Below are 20,276 nucleotides of genomic sequence, written 5' to 3'. Positions count from 1 at the left end.
AGCGCCGCCCCGCCCCCGGCTCTGCCCCCGCCCCCCGCCCCCGTGCCCTCTCACCCGGCCCGTCTCCCTCCCCAGGACAGGGGCGGCGTGTCCACGTGGGAGCTGCTGGACCCGAGGACAGAAGACCCCAAACCAGGGGGAGCCGAGGACACGGGATGCGGAGGCCACGGCTCCCGGCGCGGTTCTGTGCTGCCCCAAGTCACGATAAAAGCTTGATGTGAAAGTTTGTTGTGGCCGCTCAGTTAACCTTACACCCAACTGTCACCGCCCCACGGGTGCTAGTAGATGCGCTGGAGAATGGGTGTCGACGGCCACAGACGCAGTAGTTCAGTAAAGTCACATCAGCCCACACGGTGGTCTCGACTGGCCCCTGAGCCCGGGGCCTGACGTCGTGGGACGGCCCTGAAACCGTGAGATCAGGACGTCAGTCCTACACGGGGTCCCGGAAGACGTCATGGGAAGGGCAGGCGGGACCCCTTCCCCGGCGTCACCTGGTCTCCAGCAGGAGAAGCGGCCTGTACCCCACGTGCTGGACTGGGCGTGGGCATACGGTTTTACATTTATTTTCCTGGTTATAAAGTAACGTTAACCACAGAAAGCGCCAACAGAGGAAACCCCTGCAAGCGTCCAGCCCGTTTCCTCTGATTGATAGGCTTTGTTTCACCTCTATTCTGTCTGACCTCTTTCTTACTAAACAGCTGGTTCTTGGGGTACCATCCTCTTCTGCCTCTGAGCAGACACCACGGGGCCAGGGCTGTGCTTGAGTCTGGGTGACACGGGTGAGGGCACAGGTGTGACAGGCGGGCACGAGGCGGGCGACCTCGGACGGAGTTTGCCGGCGGCCTCGCGTTCCATCTTTCTGTCGCAGGCGGGGAGCTACACAGCTGTTCAGCCAGCCAGCGGGAAGCGGGGTGACCCTCGCCGCTTCCTCCAGCTCTCAGCCAGGCCACCCCGCGTCCACAGCTGTGGGGCTGGCACCGACTGATCCTGCGGGCGCGGCCCCGGGCAGCAGGTAGCACCCGTCAGGCGCCGCGCGGACGGCCTGGCTGTCCCGGCAGCCGCCTTAACTTTGTCACTGACCTTCCTGACTCTGAAAGGCAGGGGGTTCCTGTTATACAGATGAGGAAGCCCGTTCAGAAGCAGACCTGCTACAAGGGGCCCAACCCGTGAGCAATGGAGTCAGGAGCCCAGAGGGCGGGCGGGCCCCTGACACGGGACAGGCAAGCGGGGCCGCTCAGTACTCGGGGCAGCTGTCCAGCCGGAGCCCGACCCGGCCACCAGATGTGCTTCGGAGCTGGTCTCCTGGCAGTGTCCTCAGCTGGAGCAGAGAGTGCCCGGGTTTGCAAAGGACAACGGGCCCTTAACTGGTTTCTCAAGCAAAGGGACTCAGGGCAGAAACACAACAGTTCCCGTGTCAGCTACTTGTGGGCTTAGTACTTCATTTTAACGGTACTGGTAGGCAGTGGTGAAAACCATACCATTAGACAGACGGGCTGACGTGTTCTTATCTCCCTAGTATCTGAGACTGTCCTCACTCAGGAGTAAGTTGAAAGGTGGATTCTGGCTGTTTAAGAAAAAAATACGAAACTCTCCCTTGAAGTAAACCAGATCTGCTTTTTAATAGAGACCGTGATTTAGGCGTAATTTCCCAAAGGAGAAAATGTCCATGACACTTAAACTCTTCTACAGTTAGATATGAAATAACAATGGTAAACATTTTAAAGGAAATCTTGAAAGTCCACGACTATTTAGAGGAAGTGGGACCTTTCTGTGGGGAGGTTTCTGATCACAGAGCAGGAGTCACTGGGGAAGGACAGACGGCCAGGCCAGGCCCTGCCCCACAGAAGGCGGCACCGACGCCTGAGAGTGCACTCGAGCGCACGTGCTGTACCCAGCCCCGCAGAGAGGTGACGGGAGATGGCCAGCTCTCGGGCCACGAAGAGAACTGCCCACACAGACGGCCGCGCCCAAACTGACCTGATGCGGATGGAACAACTCACTACGGTTTCAGAGAGAAAGTCTTCAGAACGTTCCTGAAGCCACACCCACTCTCGAGGCAGAGGGACCCGCCGTCCTGTTCCGTGAGCAGGCGTGAGGGCAGTGTTGGTGCCCCCACCGGGGTGCCGCCTCCCGCCCGACCCCGGGACCCCAGGCGTCCCTCCCACTCCCGTGTGCCGCGCCGGGGCCTGTCAGCCAGCACCCGACTGGTGCACAGGCCAGGGGAAGTGGGAGCTTGAGGGACCCCAGAGGCCCTACCTACGCACTCAGGGGTCAGGGTCCCATTCGCTTCCCTTCTGTGATCTTCCCAGCTGCCTCCAAAAGGGTTTCCAAGTTCTAAAAGATTTCTCATTATTCTGAACTATTTCAACCAATTGACCAAAAGAAGCAATGCTTAGTATTTCTGCCCAGATGTGTCCAACCGAATCACAGTTCAAAAAGAAACAAAAATGAGCTGAAGAATGAATGCCACATCCCTTCGAGGACCTCAGTTTAAAAAAGAAAACATCATTCGTGTAGACATTTGAAAATGAGCGATGGGATCCCCCCCGAGAGGACTACAGGAGGAGGGGAACTTCCCGCAAACAGAAGAATCGCCCAGCAAAAGCCCACGACCTCAGCTGAGCTGGTGACGGACGGTCTCGTTGTCTTCTGATTCTCTTCATTCTTTTCTGATATTGTCCAGAAGCTGAGAAAAGTTCAGGAATACTCTGTTTCCTACACCTCCAAGCACACAGCAGTTGAGCCACAAAGTGCTACGTTCCAAGCTCTGACACCGTCTACGTCAACCCGCACGGCGCAGACTCACACACCTCCCAGCGGACTCGGATGGACCGGAGGCGGGTCCCGTCACAAACGCAGCTCCCCCGTCGGGGCCACCCCTCCGTCTGCACTGGCTGAGGGTTCGAAGAGTCTGCTGAACGCGGGCCCGAGCTCCCTGATCATGTCCGTGGTGGTGGTGGCGCGGCCGTGCTTCTGGAAGGCTTGGTGTGCGCACTGCCTGGTCAGCGCACAGGCACCAAAGGCAGCCACGAGGAGCGGGCCGAACCTGCGGGGGAGCGGCGTCAGCGGGGCGTCGTGGCCACCCAAGGCCCTCCCCGTCCCTCCTGTGGTCGCCCTGGGACCCCCTCTGGGAAGTTCAGTCTAACGTGCCACTGGGCCTATCAGAAATGCCCATCCACCCGGAGAAAGGTTAGGACGCAGCCACGTCCCGGCTGCAAGCCAGACGGGTGCTCCGTCACAGGGTAAGTGCTCGGTGCCTGTTCTCGGCCCTGGAAGACACTGGAGCCTGAGGACGAGCTGCTTGCTACATTCCTGGACCCATCACAGCCCCGCCTGCACGCACACGCCCCGCAGGCCCCCCGGGCCACGTGTGCCGGGACCCTGCAGCCTGGCACCATCAGAGCCGCCAGGATGGGCACAGCGAGGAGGCCGAGGGCCCCGGGGGGTGCTGCCCGGGCTCACCCTCCGCCAGCGCCGGCGGACCCACTGCTCCGGGCGCTGCGCCCCATGGACAGTCATCTCCCAGCACAGGCTCTGCCCCCGCCTGCGTGTCCCGAGGCACCGGTCTCGCAGAGCATGCGCTGCAGACCCCCCGAGCAGCACCCCCGACACCAGCAGGGACACCAGAGCCCCCGGGCGAGCATCCTGGGACCAACTCCTGCCCTGGGGGCTCTTCTTCCACGAAACACCAGCACCTCAGCGGAATGTTCCAAGCAGCCACTTGTTTAACGTGCAACTGCTGAAACAGCATGGGAGGAACAAAGATGTGACTCACCCGTTGGTCTTCTCAGGGCCGGCCAGGAGGGCCCAGTGCGCCAGGACGCCCAGGGAGCCCGACAGGAGGTCCCCCTGCCCGCCACACCTGCGGCCGCTGCCCTCCTGGCTGCACGTGAGCGCTGCGGGGCGAGGGGACCGTGTGAGAGGGGCCGTGCTCCGTCACCTTGCCCCTCCCCGCCCGTCCTGACACAGCAGGCGGAGGCCCAGCTCCCCCAACCAGCACCGAGGGGTCTGCGGGGACAGGGTGGGGATGGCGCCCCCGGCCCAGGGCGCCCGCTTCACACGCCAGGAGACGCCCACGGCGCCAGCAGCGGCCCTGCCGGGACTTTGTCTGTGCCGTGCTGAGAAGTTTCTGTCTCTTGGGAAAACGTCTTAACCAGCTGCTACGCTCTCTCTGTTAGAGTCTAGAGCACCTTCCAGCGTCTGACCCACGGGCTTCAGGGCCACGCAGAGGAGACTCTCTGCGTCTCCTGTCCAGCACGTGACAGCGAGCGTGTGTGTGTGACGGCGTGTGTGAGCGTGCACACTCCTTCCTGGGCACCGGTTCCGTGTGTACAGCTCCCTCATCAACGCGTGGCGGGCTCTTGCCTCCGGGGCAGACTTCAGTGACAGGAGGACTCGTCTGCAGGGAGCAGGGGCGTCACGCACCGAACCCCGGTGCAGACGCGGGCGGGCCTGCTGGGCTCTGCAGCCACGCTCGGGGCCCGGGGGCTCCCGCCCCACCGGCGGCTCCTCGGGTGTCTCCGTTTTCCGGGCGTTTTTATAAAACAACAGGACGCAGTGAAAGACTCAAGCCACTGCATCGGTGCCTCAGGTGAGGCGGCAACGGGCCTGCAGGGTCGCCCGCTGCCCGGAGCCTCCGCCCGGGGCTCTCCTTGCACAGCACAGACAGAAGAGCGCCCCGTACCCGGTGTCGAACAGCGAGAAACAAGACCAAAACGGCCTTTCCAGAAGCGGTGGTTGACACGCTCACCAGGGAGTCCCTCTCTAGGGGTAAGTGTGCCCATGTGCCCGTGTGTGACCGACCGTGTGTGAACAGGAGGTCCTCCTGGGGCTGGTGCCCAGCGTGGCCGGCCGGCACGCGGTGTGAAGCCCTCGGCCACTCACCCTGCTCGCCATCAGAGATCACGTCCTGCTCCCCTTTCTGGACCACGGTGATGTTGCCCAGGGCCCGGCTGAGTCTCAGCACAGCTCCGCAGCGGTCCCTGCCGTCCAGGGGGTCTCCCAGCTACGACGGAGGACAACACACAGACACAGTTGTCATCAGACACGGGAAGAGCCCATCCACCCTGATCCCGCCTCATCCGGGGAAGGGCCCTCCGGGCACCTGCCGACAGCCGAGCTCGGGCCCCACGTGCAGAGACGTCTCCGTCCACCAGCGGGAGGGAGGCCCAGAGTTAGGACTACTGGCCCACGGCTGGGATTGTAAAGGTTTGTGAGAGATGCGACTTGGAGTGATAACGAGCAGACATTCACGGGCACGAATACGTGAGGACGCTGGGCTCACGTACACAGCTGACCCTCGAACAACGCTGGTGTGAACCGCGAGGTCCCACTTACCTGTGGGTTGTTTCCCACAGTACACACCGCAGCCCTACACAATCCAAGGTCGGCTGAATCCACGGATGCGGGACCAAGGACACGGGGAACCGTGCATCTGGAGGGCCGACTGGGAATCACACTCAGAACTTTGACAGCGTGCAGCCTTCAGCGCCCCTAACCGACGCTGTTCAAGGGTCAGCTGTATTATTTTATTTCGTCCTCACAAACCCTACGACGCAGATTCCATCATGCCCCACATTTTACAGAGGCAGGGGCAGGGATGGAGTGATCCGCTCAGGGTGCACGGTGGCAGGAGGGCGGGCTGACCCCAGAGGCCACCTTTCATCCACACAAAGACATGCTAACTGGAAGATGCCCCATCATTACACGCACCCGAAATGCACCTGTCCACCCACCTCTGCACGTCTGTCCCCGCAGGTGCACCGCAGGACGAGCCGGGGCAGAGCCGCAGGGCGCACCCCTCACCCCTGCCCGGGACGTCAGCTGACTCACCACAGCCTCGGCGAGTCTGCTGAACTCCATGTGGTTGGGGGTGAGAACCGCCTTCTGGTAGCCTTGGATGAGGGCTGGCTGCTGAGCGACCAGCCACAGCCCATCCTGCAGACGACGACTCACGTCACTATGAGGCCACAGGGGCCCCTGGGAGGAGGGGATAGGAGAGGAGGCCACACTCACCGCGTCGATGACGATGGGGATGCCCCTGGTCTTGGACGCTTCTAAAATGCCCTGCAAGGAAAGGAAGCCAGGCTGAGCAACAAGCCCGTCGCCTCTCAGAGAGGGTAAAAGAAACCGAGCAGTTCCTGACGGACTTCAACATCAGCCCATCAACCAACAGACAGGAAATAAGAAAGCAAAGGCATAAAATAATGAGAAAAGAGACTTTGTAAGGCAGGGCCCTGGGAACTCTGAAAACAAGAGCCCATGGGACCGTCACGCAGTGCTGGGTCCCAGGCCAGCCCACGAAGGACAACCCTGAGCCGGCACCTCCAAATTTCCAATAGATACTAGCCCTCAGGATTTGGAGCTGAGAGACCTGAAGTCTCGGGAATTCCGCAACTCCTCAGTTTTTATCTATTTCTCATAAGTAACACTTCACGTGTTTTCAAATGAATGACCGTAGTAATGAACAGTGAATCACTTCGCTCTCAGAATGCTACACTAAAAGTCTGAGGTTTGTATGTGTGTCTGATCAACATGACTGCTGATTATTATGCACCAGAACTTCACGACAGGGGCATTTACGGCAACAGCCCGAGAGGAGGACTTCTACCCGACAGACACTGGGTAACAGAAAACGTTAGAAGAGAACGCTGAACGAGATACGTGACGAGCAGGGATGATTTAAAACACTGGGAGCTAAGCCCACGTCCGTAACGTAGTAGCGAGGAGTCAACCTCACCCAGCACGGCTGCCCTGCCCGGCGGCCTCGGCCGCACCCGCCGACGCCGGTCCGAGTGCTGCGAGTGTGCCCAAAAGCCCCTTCGGTGGAGGGTCAGGGTACGGGGCCCGCGGAAGGCTCTCTCCTTCTTAAACAGTGGAAATGCTCTGTCTGCTCGCCCCGAGTCGGGCGTTCCCGTGAGAACCAGTTCAGGTGTTCTGAGTCTCTGCACTTTCCTACTAGAGTTTTACAAAGACAGTGGCCCAGTGAAGGTTCAGACCCGGGAAACGTGAGCCGACGCCGCGGGGAGCACATAAGTAGCGTCACACAGCGTGACACCCGGCCTCCTGACGCAGAGAACGCAGGGCTGGTCTTGCTTCCACGGCTCAGAGGGCCTGTGCACTGGACGCTGTCACGGTCACGGCATCTGGAGGGTCAGCGCCGCCAGCACACGCCGCGACGAGGAGCAAGGCCTGCACACACACACACACACACACACACACACCCGGACAGCAATGTGACCTGAGGGAAGGACGGGCAAAGGAAGGAGCCGGCCACACACAGGTCAGGAGGGGCTGAAGCGGAACAAGGAGCTTTCTACACACGAGGAGGGGGCGTGAGGGGTGGCAGCCCCCCAGAGCACATCCTGGCAAGGGCAGCCCTCGCTGGAGAGCAAACCGCTACAAGCCTCTGGAGACACCCGGGAGCATCTCTCGGAAACGCTTCCGTTTCGCGCCGTGCGGCTGGACCCCGCTGACCCCACTCTGGCAGCTCCATCTCAGGCCCGCAGCCCTGCCCTTTCCCCTCCCCGCGTGAGTGACTGAGCTCTAGCCCACTTGCCAGGAATGCGCCCAAGCCGGACAAGTTCCCTGTCGACTTGACCATCTTTCTCTGATATGAAAACTGGAGGAGTGCCTCTGCAGAGACCCCCCCTGGGGGCGGGTGGAATAAAGTCCAGTTCCCATCAGTGCAGACATGCGTCTCACTTGGGGGTCAGATTCTTTTTTCATAAATCCCCTTGGACCCTTTCCGTGCAGCCAGGGACACCTGGGTCATCTTCCACCCGATCCTGCCTGTATGTCAGTCCCCACGTAAACTTCAGAACTGCACTTCACTCAGTTGCCTGCTTTGTTTTTTGGTCTCAAAAGTTCCTTCTCAGTTCAGAGGATGTTATTCAGTACCTCCACCTTCCACAGATACTCTTTGATTCAGCAATGGAACTTGTATAAATTTATCCTAAAGAAAACACCCAAAAGAAACAAATAGATATACAGAAATGTTTAAGGCATCACTAATAGAAAAAAATGCTGTAAACAGCCAAAATGAACTAGTTAAATACATTACAGCATATTATGATGAGGCTATTAAAAATAATGAACATCTGCATACTCTGCCAGGAAAAGTCTCCAAGACACATGCATCAAGGAAAACAACAAGCTGCAAAAGAGCACAGATACCAGGCGGGTCGGTCAAGATGCTACGTCCTACCTCCACAAACTCTGGTTCAAAACCAGCTTAGGAACTGGAAGACTCAACACCGTTAGGACAGCAGTGACCCCCAAACTGACCTAGAGATCCAAGGTGACCCCTACCCAAATCCCAGCTGTCCATTCTGCAACTGACAAGCTGATGCTAAAACTCATGGAAACTCACGGGACCCAGAATAGCCAAAACAATGCTGGAAAGAAGAAAGTTGGAGGACCCCCACTTTGCGATTTCAGAACTTACTGTACAGACACAATGATCAAGACAGTGTGGTCACTGGCACGAGGACAGCTGTACAATCGATGGCACAGAAAGGAGAGCCCAGAAGTCAACCCTCACATTGATGTCAACTGACTTCCAACAAGGATGCCCAGAGATTCACTGGCCCGAAGAAGTGCTGGGACAACTGGATATAAAACTGGACTGGACCCCTTCCTTAACACCACATACAAAACTTAACTCAAAAGGGACCACAGAGCTAAAAGAATAAAGTTCTTAAGAGAAAACATAGGAGTAAATCTTGCATCAGGCAAAACCCTTAGACGAGACAGCAAACGGAGTTGTCGTATGATCCAGCTTCTCCAGTCTAGGTACATACCCCATAGAAATAAAAACATAAATCCACAAAAAACCTTGTAAATGAGTGCTCACAGCAGCACTATTTGTAATAGCCAACAGGAAGTGTAAACAACCCAAAGGTCCATCAGTTGACAAATGGATTTTAAAAACGCGGTCCCTCCATACAACGGCCTATCACACAGCAACAGAAGGCATGAAGCGCTGACAACCTGCCACGACAGGGTGAGCCTTGACATTACAAGACACCACACACCGCATGATGCTGCACCTACGAAGGTCCAGGATTCCAGGAGAGGCCAATCCACCGAGACACAAAGTAGATTCGTGGTCGCCAGGGGTGGGGAGGCTGGGAGCAAGTGCTAACAGGTACGGGGCTTCTTTCTGGGGTGATGAAAATGTCCTAACACGGACTGTGGCGACGGCTGCAAACCCCACAAACGTCCTAGAAGCCGTGGAACCGCACACGTTAAGGAATGCGGCAAAGGTTCCTGCAGCCCCGTTTCCAGAACGGCCACGGCCACCCCAGCCTGCAGCAGCCGGCAGTGTGGGGGCCAGACCCCCACCAGCAGAACAGCGATGTCTCACCGAAGGCTCAGATGGCGGTCAGCACGTCTCAGTCACAAAGTACTTTCAAATGGAAGTACCTACACTGTGTTTTAGACATAATGCTATTGCACACATAACAGACTACAGTATAACACAAACGTAACTTTATCTCCACTGGGAAACCAAAAAACTCACGTGACTGGCTTTATGACGAGAATTCGCTTTATTGCAGGGGCCCGGAACCGAACCCCGTATCTCCAAGGTGAGCCCGTGCACAAGTACAGTGAAATAATCCCCAGTCAAGCTAACCCACACAGCCACCACCTCCCCCGGGGGAGGATGTAACCTCTCCGCACCCCCGACCCCCGCGCCCGGCAGCCGCCCTCCTCCTCTCTGCTTCTACGAGCTCACCTGTTCTGACTCCACCCAGAAGTGAGACCGCGCAGCGTTGGTGCTGCTGCACCTGGCCTACTTCCCTTAGCGTCACGTCCTACAGAGGGTACATATGTCTTAACCAAACCGTTTGAAACAGGCAATAGTAAACGGACCAGCTATCGACACTAAAGTTGGAAACACATTTCCTGCTCCATTCCATCCCCGGTCACCTGTCACGGCTACTGTTTCTCCTCAGTGATAATTCATGGGCTTGAAGAAAGCGAAACTTCCAGCCCCAACGTTCACCCTAAAGGCTGGAAAGATTTTCTGTGGAAGGGACCCTTAAGATTCACGTTCTCACTAACTTCTGGTAAAGCAAACACACGTCTGCCTTTTAAAACGTTCTTTACCCACAGACGGCTAGGAAAGTCCAACCGACACTCACAGCACCCTACACCTTTTTTGCCTTGAGTTTGTGTTCAGTTTAACTCAAAAAGCAGAAGCTGAGCCAAGAGCCCCTCCAGCTGCTGAAACGAGGGTGGCAAATCAGGTTCACTGTGACCGCTAGCCCCCTCGAGGCACGTGGCCGACACCTCCCAGGGCTGGAGCTGGGGCAGGCGGTCTGGGGGCACTGAGAAGGGCCCCAAAGAGGGCAGGGAGAGCTCAGCAGGTCCCCGAGATGTGTCCCCTCGGTGAGTGACACCAAGGCAGCGTCGGAGGACCTGGGCAGCGGGCGCGCACAGAATGAGGGGTTGGTGTGCCATCCGAGCTATTTTCCCTGATCCAGGATAGTATTTATTTCTATTTCAACTTTTTGAGGCCAAAAAAGTAGTTTCATCTTTTTAGATTAAAGCAGGCATAAAGTTTCGGTAATAAGGAAGAGCATAAATGATCAACGAAAAAGTAAACGAATGCACGTGTACACACGAGGGTGAACAAGGGTCTCCTGCCCACTCCCCCCCCCAACCCAGCGCCGGCTACGCTGGCTTTAGCTGAAAAGGACGGCAGGGGACAGAAGAGAGTGCAAAGGCAGCAGAACAACTGGCCCGTGGGGTCCAAGGCCCAGGGATTTCTAGACCAGTGAGGACCTCAGGTGGTCAGAGAAGCACCAGGTTAAGAAATTAAACTAACAAGGGCTTTCAAGAGGACCCGCTGACGACACAAAGCTAGAACCACCAGAACACCTTTCATGTTTCTCTCTAAGCGCACAACTTATAGCAACGGTGAAGTCGCCAGAACAACCCAGAAGCACCCTCTCCCACTGGCTCACTGTGACAGACTCCCACTGGGCCTGCTGTTCCGTGCGCCCAACCGGGCACCGTGCAGAGCGCTTCACAAAGCGTGGCCCTCTGTCAGCCCCGGGGGGGCCCTGTGCCCTTACAGCGGGCACCAGGAGCAGGCTGTCAGGGGTCCCCAGCAGGAAGGGGTCGCGGGGAGGTGACCGCGAGCCTGAGCGCACGCCCGGCCACTGCTAATCCCGCTCAGCCCGGATGCTGGGACTTTCGTCACGTCGGGCCCCATGGAGACTTCCTCGGCCACAGCCTGAGACCAGAGCCCCAGGAGTGAAGAGAGGGCGCCGTTCAGCGGGGCCCTGCCCTGGTTTAAGCGCATCCCTACCTTTACGCCCAGTGGCTCCTCTATCCCCCAGACCACGTTCTATCCGTCTCAACTCCTCCTCCAAGACGCACACAGAGCAACAACGGAAAATGCAGTTCCGTCAGACTCCCCCGATCTAAGGGCCGAGCCTGTGGGAACAGGCGCGGTTAATAATTCTACACGTTACCTTGACGTTTTCGAGAAGAACGTCGTCTCTGCCTAAGCCAGGCCCTACGACCAGGGCGTGCAGTCGGGGCAACCACTTTTCCACATCTTGGACGGCACTGGGGCTGTCACTAAAAAAGCAAAAGAAGGGCAAAGCGGCTTGAAATGTTCATCTTTTGTTCATTAATGAAACTACAGATTTTTCCAGCTTTTCCCCCAGTGTCCTTTTCTTGTTCCAGGACCCCAGCCAGGACCCCACCATAGTTGTCTAGCTTTCAACATTCAGATGCCCGAGAGCATTCTGCTAAGTGAAATGAGCCCAAGAAACACAAATAGCGTATGCTCTTATACGGGGGACCTTTAAAGCAAACAAACAAAACAAAAAAACCGCAAAAACACAACACCAAACTCACCCATAGAGAAGAGACTGCCGGTTGCCAGCAGCTGGCGGGGTTGGGGGGGGGGGACTTCTGGGTTTTGTTTTTGTTTGTTAAAGAGCCACAGAGCACTGACACGGGCTGCAATGTGGACAACTCTCGAAAATAGGATGCTAAGTAAAGAAGGCAGACACAAAAGACCTCACAAATGTCTGATTCCATGCATAAGAAATGTTTAGAAACCAAGCAGACGAGAGGTCGCCTCAGGCTGGGGTGGCGATGGGGAGGGGCTTCCCTCTGGGAGTGGTGGGAGTGTTCTAAGATTATCTGTGACGTAACAACCTGGTGAGCACACCACAAACCACCGTACAAAGTCAGTGGATTTTATAGTGAATCATATCCCAGTAAAGCAGTTCCCTACACACACATTAGCAACAGTCCCGGGAGCAATGGTGGAGAGAGACATTAACGTCCAAGGACTGATGGGGGGTCTGAGACGGCTGCAGGGAGGAGGGGTACTGGGTCAGTGGGTGTGAGTTTCAAAGGAGCTGGAGGTTTTGGAACGAGAGGTGATGGTCTGGGAGGACGCACATCCCACCTCCAGACCCAGGGGCTGGGGGAACAAAGGAAAAGCCACCTCCACTTAGGAGGCTCGCAGGGGAAGCCATCCCCTCCGGGGACAAGCAGACAAGAGAAGGAGGGAGCAGCAGGGGCAGGAAAGTGCTGTTTTACGGGAAATGACGACGAGCAGCCTGGCTGAACAGAGACCAGGAGCCAGTATGGCGTGATGTGGGGGCAGCAGAGGCATATACTCCTGGGGATGAAACTCAAGCACGGAACCTCTCACTTGCTGGGCCCCTTCCCAGGCCCCGGGAGGGACCCCAGCAGTTTACTCGAGTGGTCCACGTGTCTCTGAGTCAAATGGAACTTCCTTCCCATCAGAAATAGAGTCAATAATGCAGGGTATATAGTCATGATCATACTACACTTTTTCTTTTTTTTAAATAAGACTCACGGGGGAAAAATACGTGAAACACGCTAAAGTAAGACACGATGACTCATTTCAAAATGACCTGTGCCAGTCTGGCTCCATCACACAGGCGCACAGATGCAGTGCGGGCTGCACTCCTACCTACGGTGCAGACGTCCCCACCTCAGGCCTGTGGGGAGGCGTGTGCCCGGCGGCGCCCCGACCCCCCGCGACATCAGGAGCCCTCCTTAGGACCAGACCTGACGGCTGTGTGCGACTCTGAGGCCCGGCCGCCACTCTCAGGGCCCACAGGCTACCAAATGGCCCGCCCCGGCCCCCAGCAGCCCTGCTCGGGCTGCCGGCGACCCCGCACTGGGAGCCAGCCGTCTCCAGCTCCAAGCAAGGGCTCTTCCAGGACCGTCCGCAAAGCTCTCCACTAGGCCCCAGGACACCCTTTGGGCCCCTCCCGTCTGCTCCCAGCCACCAGCGCGCCGGGCCCTCCCGACCCCCATACAGCTTCACCTCCTGGTTTAAACGCAGCCCACGTGCTGACAACTCCCAGATCTAGGCTCCCCTGCCCACCCCACGGCGATCAGCCACGTCCACCGGCACATCAGCAGGCCATGGAGATGACAACCTGCTCAGCCCACACCCTGGTGGCTTCCCCACACTCCTCTCCTGCCCGGTCTCACATCCCGCCCGCCGGGGCCCCACTCACAGAACCGGGTGAACGATCAGCTCCGGGCTGTACGACTTGATCACAGGCGCGGCATCCTGGGTGGTGAACACGTGGGACAAGTCCGCGCCCTGAGGAGGAGCACAGGAGGCCGGCTTAATGCGGACTCGCCCGACAGACACTTAAGAGCACTGGTGGCTCTGGTACAACCGTGCAAATTCCGCAGCACTGTCCACAGAAGAAAAGCACCCACTGCCGCAGGTAACCCACAGCCAGGAGGTGGCTGAGAGGCCTCCGGCCAGCGGCAGAGCCTAAGAAAGGCCTGGAAAGAGAGGCGGACTTCTGTTGCCGCCAAAGAGGCAGGTGGCCCCGCCGGCTCAGGTGGCATCACTATGAGGTCCGCAGGGAGTCCCTGTGCCACTGGGCCTTCAGGACTTGATCAAAACACTGCCCTGACAACTGCCAAGGTTAAAAGAGGTCCACTGCTTATGCTAGGACGGAAAAGGCAGCCTGGATCACTGCGGTGAAGTACAATTCTAAAAAAAGTTTAGTTTAAAAGAAAATGAGTCCCAATCCAAGTTACTTTGTGGCTGCACAAGAAGTTAGGGTAGATTTAAAGGTACGTCTCTTACCATGATTACCCAAAATGTTATGCAGATTTCTCTGAATACTGAGAGAATATTCAGAAAACATTTGCTTCAGTCATATTTAAATAATCCAACTCTTTACTAGAAAAATCCTGAAAAAGAAGCTATGAACAAACATACCACTTTGAGAGCTGAGATTGCTGCAAAATAGGGGGCTCCAGTGTACCTAAAAAGAAGACATTTACAGTCAAAAACTTCTGAGAATGAGGCAAGCACACCAGGCTTATCAGTCAATTACACAGACACGCAGCACCCAGGCACGGCCCAACCCTCAGTAGGAGCTCGGGAAACACGGATCAGTTCCAGGAAAGTCAATCTTTCCTATGAGGCCTCTGAACCGTGTCAGGAGAGGCAGATCTTGGCCAGGTGCCCCAAGGTCTCTCTGAAATGCGTATGTGCAAACTGAAGCATTGACGGATGGCTTCAGGGGGCCATACAGAGGTCAAACTTATCAAATTGTGCATTTATAACATTTGCAGCTTGCCATATACCAACCAGACCTCAATAAAGCTGTTAAAAAAAATGGGTCTCCTAGTGTACAGTGGTTCGGCAAGATTTATATCAACAGAAAAAAAATGGTTTTTTTCTATACCAGGAACAACTGATTAGAATATATGATAGCATCTACCTGATATGGTAGATCAGCTGGTAGCTGGTAGATCAGCAAAAATCATAAAGCATCTAGGAATTAACCTTATAAAACACATGATAACTCTGTGGGGACATTTTTAAAACCTATTAAAGAATAGATGTACACTTGATGAGAGGACTTAATATTATAAAGACGACACCTCTCTCTAGACTAATATAGACACAGAAAGCACTTGACTTATCAGAAATGCACACAGACACAAGTAAGAGAAAATGCAACACCAACTGAACAAGACTGGGGCTCTGCTAGCAAGGAGGAGGGTAGGGATGTGTGTTAGGGGAAAAAACAAAGCAAAACAAAACAAAACCTGGAGGTCTGAGAAGACAGGGAGAGTCTCCCAAAGGCACCTGCAGAGAGAGACAGTGTGCTCGAGGTGACCACAGGCCGGAGCCCCTGGACTGGCTGGTGCCCCAAGGAGCAGGACCCACCCCCGAGAGCGACGGTGAGCAGAGGCAGCGGTCACCTCGGACATGGGGACAAACGAGAAGAGACTCGCACGCCTCCCTCCTGCTTCCACCCACTTGCTCGGAAACGCCTGTACCTATGTTTAAGGGCACTTCAAGGAAGTGCAAGGAAAATCCGTGAACCTGACGTCAGATGAGTGACTGTAACTGTTACGTCAATCCCAGGGGTGAAGAAGAGCTTTGCTAACCCGAACAGGGAAACATGCTCAGGGCACGCTGCACGTGTGACAGTCTCCCCAGGGCAGAGCCACGAACTCGCCCAAAATGCCAAAGGACAGGACAGCGGACAGACACACTCACCCCACAGTGTGAGTACAAGCCTCGCTAACAAAAGAAATACATCCCCCTCACTTAGAAAGAGCAGTCACTGTCACGGTGGGTAAAGAAACACAATCTAGCTACATGTTATTTTAATAAATACAGCCAACTACATGCTAAACTGTTGAAAATACAAGGCTAGGCCAAGAGCATATCAGTGCAAACAGAAAGGAAGCAGAAACTGAATGGTAACCAAGGTCGAATTTAAGTCAAAGGCAGCGGGTATTACAAGCAAGGACAAATTACAAATCTTCATGGGTCGACACAGCAGCATAATATATAAAACCAGAAGAGAAAAGAGGCCCCGGAAAAAAGCTAGGATCTGTCAAATTTCATAAGGAACTTCCAGGAATGTCTTTAAATTAAGAAAGGAAAGCGAGCAGATGCTGAGTGTCTTTACCTCGATTATAGAAGTAACACGGGCCCACAGTAACGACCGCCGTCAGTACAGAGCGCACCAAGTAAGAAGAAACAGCCTCACCCAACGGCGCCCCATGCTTTCTCTGCTACTCAATCAAACGTTCATCACTGAAAAATACTGCCAGCATATCAGAGGACACTTGGAAATGACCCCTGGGGTCCAACTGGACGGACGGACGGAAGGACGACAGGTAGGCGAGCAGCCAGAGAGGGACGCTGCGTCCGCACAACTTACTCTGGGCAGCCTCCCACCACGCCTATCCTCCCAGCTTGGCCTTTGTGCTTCCAGGCGGCCAGAGGCGGCACCACATTCCTCACCAGCTGCAAAGCAGCCTCCATGTCCGTTACTGAGCGTGCTGTATGCAGCGGAAATGCTCGATTTAAAACTGAAAAACAGGAAAATGTTCAGAAGGGTAAGTGTCTACCAGCATACATCAAAAACAGACTTGAACAAAATACCCCATTAATCAAAACACTTCCCAAAGCTGGCTTAATATGAATGCTGTAGATTTTTATCCAATGGTTTCGTCATTTCATTTCTATAAGCAAATGCTGTTCAGAAGTAACAACACAACATTACTAATACTGTTGCATGGACCAGATTTACTTCGAATGTATCAGACGTCTTGGAAGTCTACTTAAGCTTTCAGAAAGTTGTGTTTTTTTTTTTTTTTTGTAGTACGCGGGCCTCTCACTGTTGTGGCCTCTCCTGCTGCGGAGCACAGGCTCCGGATGCACAGGCTCCGGATGCACAGGCTCCGGACGCACAGGCTCAGCGGCCATGGCTCACGGGCCCAGCCGCTCCGCGGCATGTGGGATCTTCCCGGCCCGGGGCACGAACCCGTGTCCCCTGCATCGGCAGGCGGACTCTCAACCACTGCGCCACCAGGGAAGCCCCAGAAAGTTTTTTTAACGCACTGTTACTTAATGAACTACACATATTTCATCGTAATCGTCCTTCAAGTTTATTAGGTCTCTTCTCCCCTTTGCTACTTTCCACGGGCTCTTCAAGCCAGACAGGTGGTCACGTTATTCCCAATTCATTTCCAGTCACGGTTCCAGCACTCAATCAGATACTAATCAACTAACCTGAAAATGGCGTTCTAAATAAGGAACACATCTTACACTGGGTTCAAAGTGGCATTTTAAAATAGTTTGATCATTGAATTGTCTATAAATAGCTAATTTTAATCGGTCTTTCTTGAAAAACTTCCTGTGTATGTTTTGCCATATTATTAAAAATAGCTCAGCTGTGAGAGAAATCCTGGGTTCTGTAGAGCCCAATGTATGAACAGATAACAAAGTGCACATTTTCTCTAGAATTAAAGGATCTTTGCTGATACGAACAGCATTTTCACAAAAGAGGCATCCAATATTTTTATCTTCCCATTATCTCAGCAGCAGAGGAAAAACAGACGTGGGTCACAAGTCCAAGTGAAGAACAGAGACTGACTCAGCTCCATACATATGGTAAAACAGCTTTATCTTCTATCACTGTTACAATTTTACTTTTCACTCAACGATGTTATTCAAGTCATTTTCTTTAACGAGTAGGTGTAAACGCCTCCTTAGCCGATATATCAGATGGATGCTTAGACCCCAAGATGTAAAAAGGATATTAATTACCATCCATCCAAACACCTTCCTACCTTCCTCCAAATCAACGCAGGATTAAAACTCCAAGCAGAATCGCCGTAGCCCTTTGGCCGTGAAAAAGCCCAAGTCTCGCTCAACCGTCAGTCCAGCCCCTGACGCACAGCCGGGCCACAGAGGCGCTGACCTAATCTCTTCGCCACCGTGCACAGCGGCTGTGAGACACTCTTGCCTGGGCTCCCCGGCCGGCTGCAGGACAGGAACTGCAGCTGTCACAGGCGGATTTCAGGACAGCCTTGCTGACCGCTGACGAGCCGTCTGTGCGCTTACCGAGGTGCTTTGCCATGCATCTGTGTCAAACTTGAACACCCCTAGCATAACGTGAGTGGTCAATGCGAGGAGATCGGAGAATGGTCTCTCCTCCAATGCCCCAGAACAATAAATACAGGTGCTTTTTAAAGTCTGGAAATTGTAAAGACAGAATCCAAGCTTACCAGCCACTCCCGGATCGTTCTGAGCCCCTTACAATGTTTTGGGTTTATTAGCTGCCATCACTTTAAGCAGCTAGCCACACACAGAGCATCCCAAGACCACCCCTGCACCTTCTGCCTCCACAGAATGAGGTACAGCCCCCACCTGTGACTTAAGGGCTGGACTCCCACCCTCAACCACCTGGAGCAGGGTCTGGCACAGAATAAGCCGCTCGATAAATGCCCGACGAAGTACAGGCATCTTGGCTCACTCTCCTCATTGGCAGCCAGTTTATCCTTCTTTTACAGACAAGGAAACTGACGCTCAGAGACAGACCTGTGAAGACGCTATGGTTAGGAACGGATAAGCCAGGGCAGAAGACACCATTTTACCAAAATGCTGCCATTTTCAGGCAGAAGAATTTTTTTTTTAAATCAAATAATCACGCCACCAACCAAAAGACAAGTCAAATCCTTCTCAAATGCCTTCTGAAACCAATTTGGGATGGGTAAAAAACATCACTGTTGAGAAGTACAGCGTTTTCACTTTTTAACTGCAATTGTATGACTGCACAGCACAATCCACCCTGCTCATTAGCGTTTTGTTAACACTCACCTGAGATCAACACCTGTTAGTGAGAGGGCCAAAGGAAGGTCAGTTCAACTTCCCTATACTCCACAGAGAATCAAGTTTCAGCTGGCTTACTGACATGCACCATTTGGACTTATCCACAGAAATATTGAAATAGAAACATCAAAGTTCTTAAGGATAAAAAGGCCTTGGCAAGAGGCAACTTGAAATTTATCCTGGTAAGTAATTTGTCTTCATACAATTCTGAATCTAGAAGAACAGGACATACCTGTCTGGTTTTTGTTTGCTTTAAAGAAGTGTGGCTGAGAAGAGTTAAACAGATTTCTTCATTCTGGGCTGTTTTCTAGAATTACCTGCCACTCACAGCTTTGCAATACCAATGTTTCCTGCTTTAATTTAATGTGAACCGTAGCAATCTTTAAATTAACTGAGATGCTCTAAAGCTGGGATGGGAAGCCAGTTTTTGGTAAAAGCTCCGCAGTTCGGTCTAATAATGAAATCTCAAGCCGACTCAAAGAGAAATCTTGCTAACCAATCACGGAGTGTACGAATTTAAGACCAACTGCGACCGATAAAGTATCTCCGAACAAACTGGTGGCCAGAAGCGCCTGGGCTGGTGTGACTGAGTGAAGTGCAGAAGCTGAGGAGCCCCTCAATGCTCCTCAAATCTCCTGGAACTACGGTGCCCAAAACCAAACAGCCAAACCCCCCTAACAGTTACTCTCCGTCCTGCCTGCTGCTAAGGACTACAGCCAAAGCGCGTTTTACCATTTCAGCTACTTTCTAGCTGGGAACCTTGGCTCAGGGCCTCCTTCTTTACAAAACAGCAGCCTCTCCACGTTGTTGGGAGAAGTGAGATAATACAACACACTATCCAGCGGTTTGAAAAATCTTAGGTACAATAATATCCGCAGGGCAAGAGAGGAAAACCATACAGGAGGAGATGGTGCTCCAAGTCGGACGCACTTGTCCCGTTTACGCCTGATTCTACACAGTCCGCTCTATTCAGCAGCCAAGGCCTGGCCGGGGTCCTCGGGGTCCCTCGGTTGACCCCTCCCCAGGTGGACCCAGAACCCGCGGCTCCGCGCGACCCCGGCCCCACGGCGGCGCCTCCCGCCCGGACCAGTAGCCCGCGGCCGAGTACCTGCGTCCAGCGGCGGCCCGTAGAGCACGAGCGCGGCCGAGAGCACCACGACAACGGCGGCGCCGGCAACCGCAGCCCCGGCCCCCGCCCGGGTGGCCATGGCCGGGAAAGCCATTATCGCGCTTACCTCCCAGGCAGCTCCTGACCGCCCCGCAGCCGGAACCCACAGCCATCCGCGGACTTCCGGTCTCCCGGCCGCCCCCGCGCGGCCGCGAGACTCACCGCCCTCGGCGAACTTCCGGTCTCCCGGCCGCCCCCGCGCGGCCGCGGGACTCACCGCCCTCGACTGACTTCCGGTCTCCCGGCCGCCCCAGCGCCGCCGCCGGAAGCGGGCGGCCGACTCCCAGTGGTCCGAGGTCCGGACTCGCTCCGCCCCCGGACTGGCCTCTGCCGGTCAAAGACGGCGGGCGACGGTCGGTTTCATCTAATTTAGGTCTCGGCTCAACTGTCGTCTTATCCGTGTGAATCCCTTCCTGCCCATTCTGTATA

At 54.8% G+C, this 20,276-nt stretch overlaps 2 protein-coding genes across 5 annotated transcripts in view; one reads left to right on the top strand and one right to left on the bottom strand.

Annotated features, from left to right (window-relative positions):
* The window catches only part of CARS2 (cysteinyl-tRNA synthetase 2, mitochondrial), a 48,333-nt gene extending 36,447 nt beyond the window's left edge, over positions 1-11,886 (top strand). For both annotated transcript variants that reach the window (XM_060080009.1, XM_060080008.1), the window contains exon 15: positions 76-11,886. In XM_060080009.1, the coding sequence (XP_059935992.1) occupies positions 76-216 (141 nt within the window). In that variant the 3' untranslated portion in view covers positions 217-11,886. The remainder of the gene's footprint in view (positions 1-75) is intronic.
* NAXD (NAD(P)HX dehydratase) lies at positions 1,595-20,000 on the bottom strand. 3 transcript variants are annotated; one of them, XM_060080011.1, is made up of 10 exons: positions 19,915-20,000; positions 16,224-16,374; positions 14,255-14,300; positions 13,530-13,618; positions 11,487-11,595; positions 6,016-6,066; positions 5,833-5,937; positions 4,885-5,005; positions 3,776-3,896; positions 1,595-3,046 (listed from the first exon to the last, which is right to left on the bottom strand). In XM_060080011.1, the coding sequence occupies exons 1-10, from the start codon at positions 19,958-19,960 to the stop codon at positions 2,848-2,850; spliced, it is 1,038 nt and encodes a 345-aa protein (XP_059935994.1). In that variant the 5' UTR covers positions 19,961-20,000; the 3' UTR covers positions 1,595-2,847. The 3 variants fall into 3 exon arrangements, with proteins under 3 accessions (XP_059935994.1, XP_059935993.1, XP_059935995.1); XM_060080010.1 differs by having other exon boundaries at positions 19,788-19,949; XM_060080012.1 differs by lacking the exons at positions 1,595-3,046; positions 3,776-3,896 and adding an exon at positions 3,912-4,399 and having other exon boundaries at positions 19,788-19,949.
* Between the last annotated feature and the right edge of the window lie 276 nt (positions 20,001-20,276).

The sequence above is a fragment of the Mesoplodon densirostris genome, chromosome 17 (assembly GCF_025265405.1).
Source record: "Mesoplodon densirostris isolate mMesDen1 chromosome 17, mMesDen1 primary haplotype, whole genome shotgun sequence".
NCBI lineage: Eukaryota > Metazoa > Chordata > Mammalia > Artiodactyla > Ziphiidae > Mesoplodon > Mesoplodon densirostris.
Note: the sequence above shows the minus strand (reverse complement) of the source record. Positions and strands in the feature narration are given on the sequence as shown.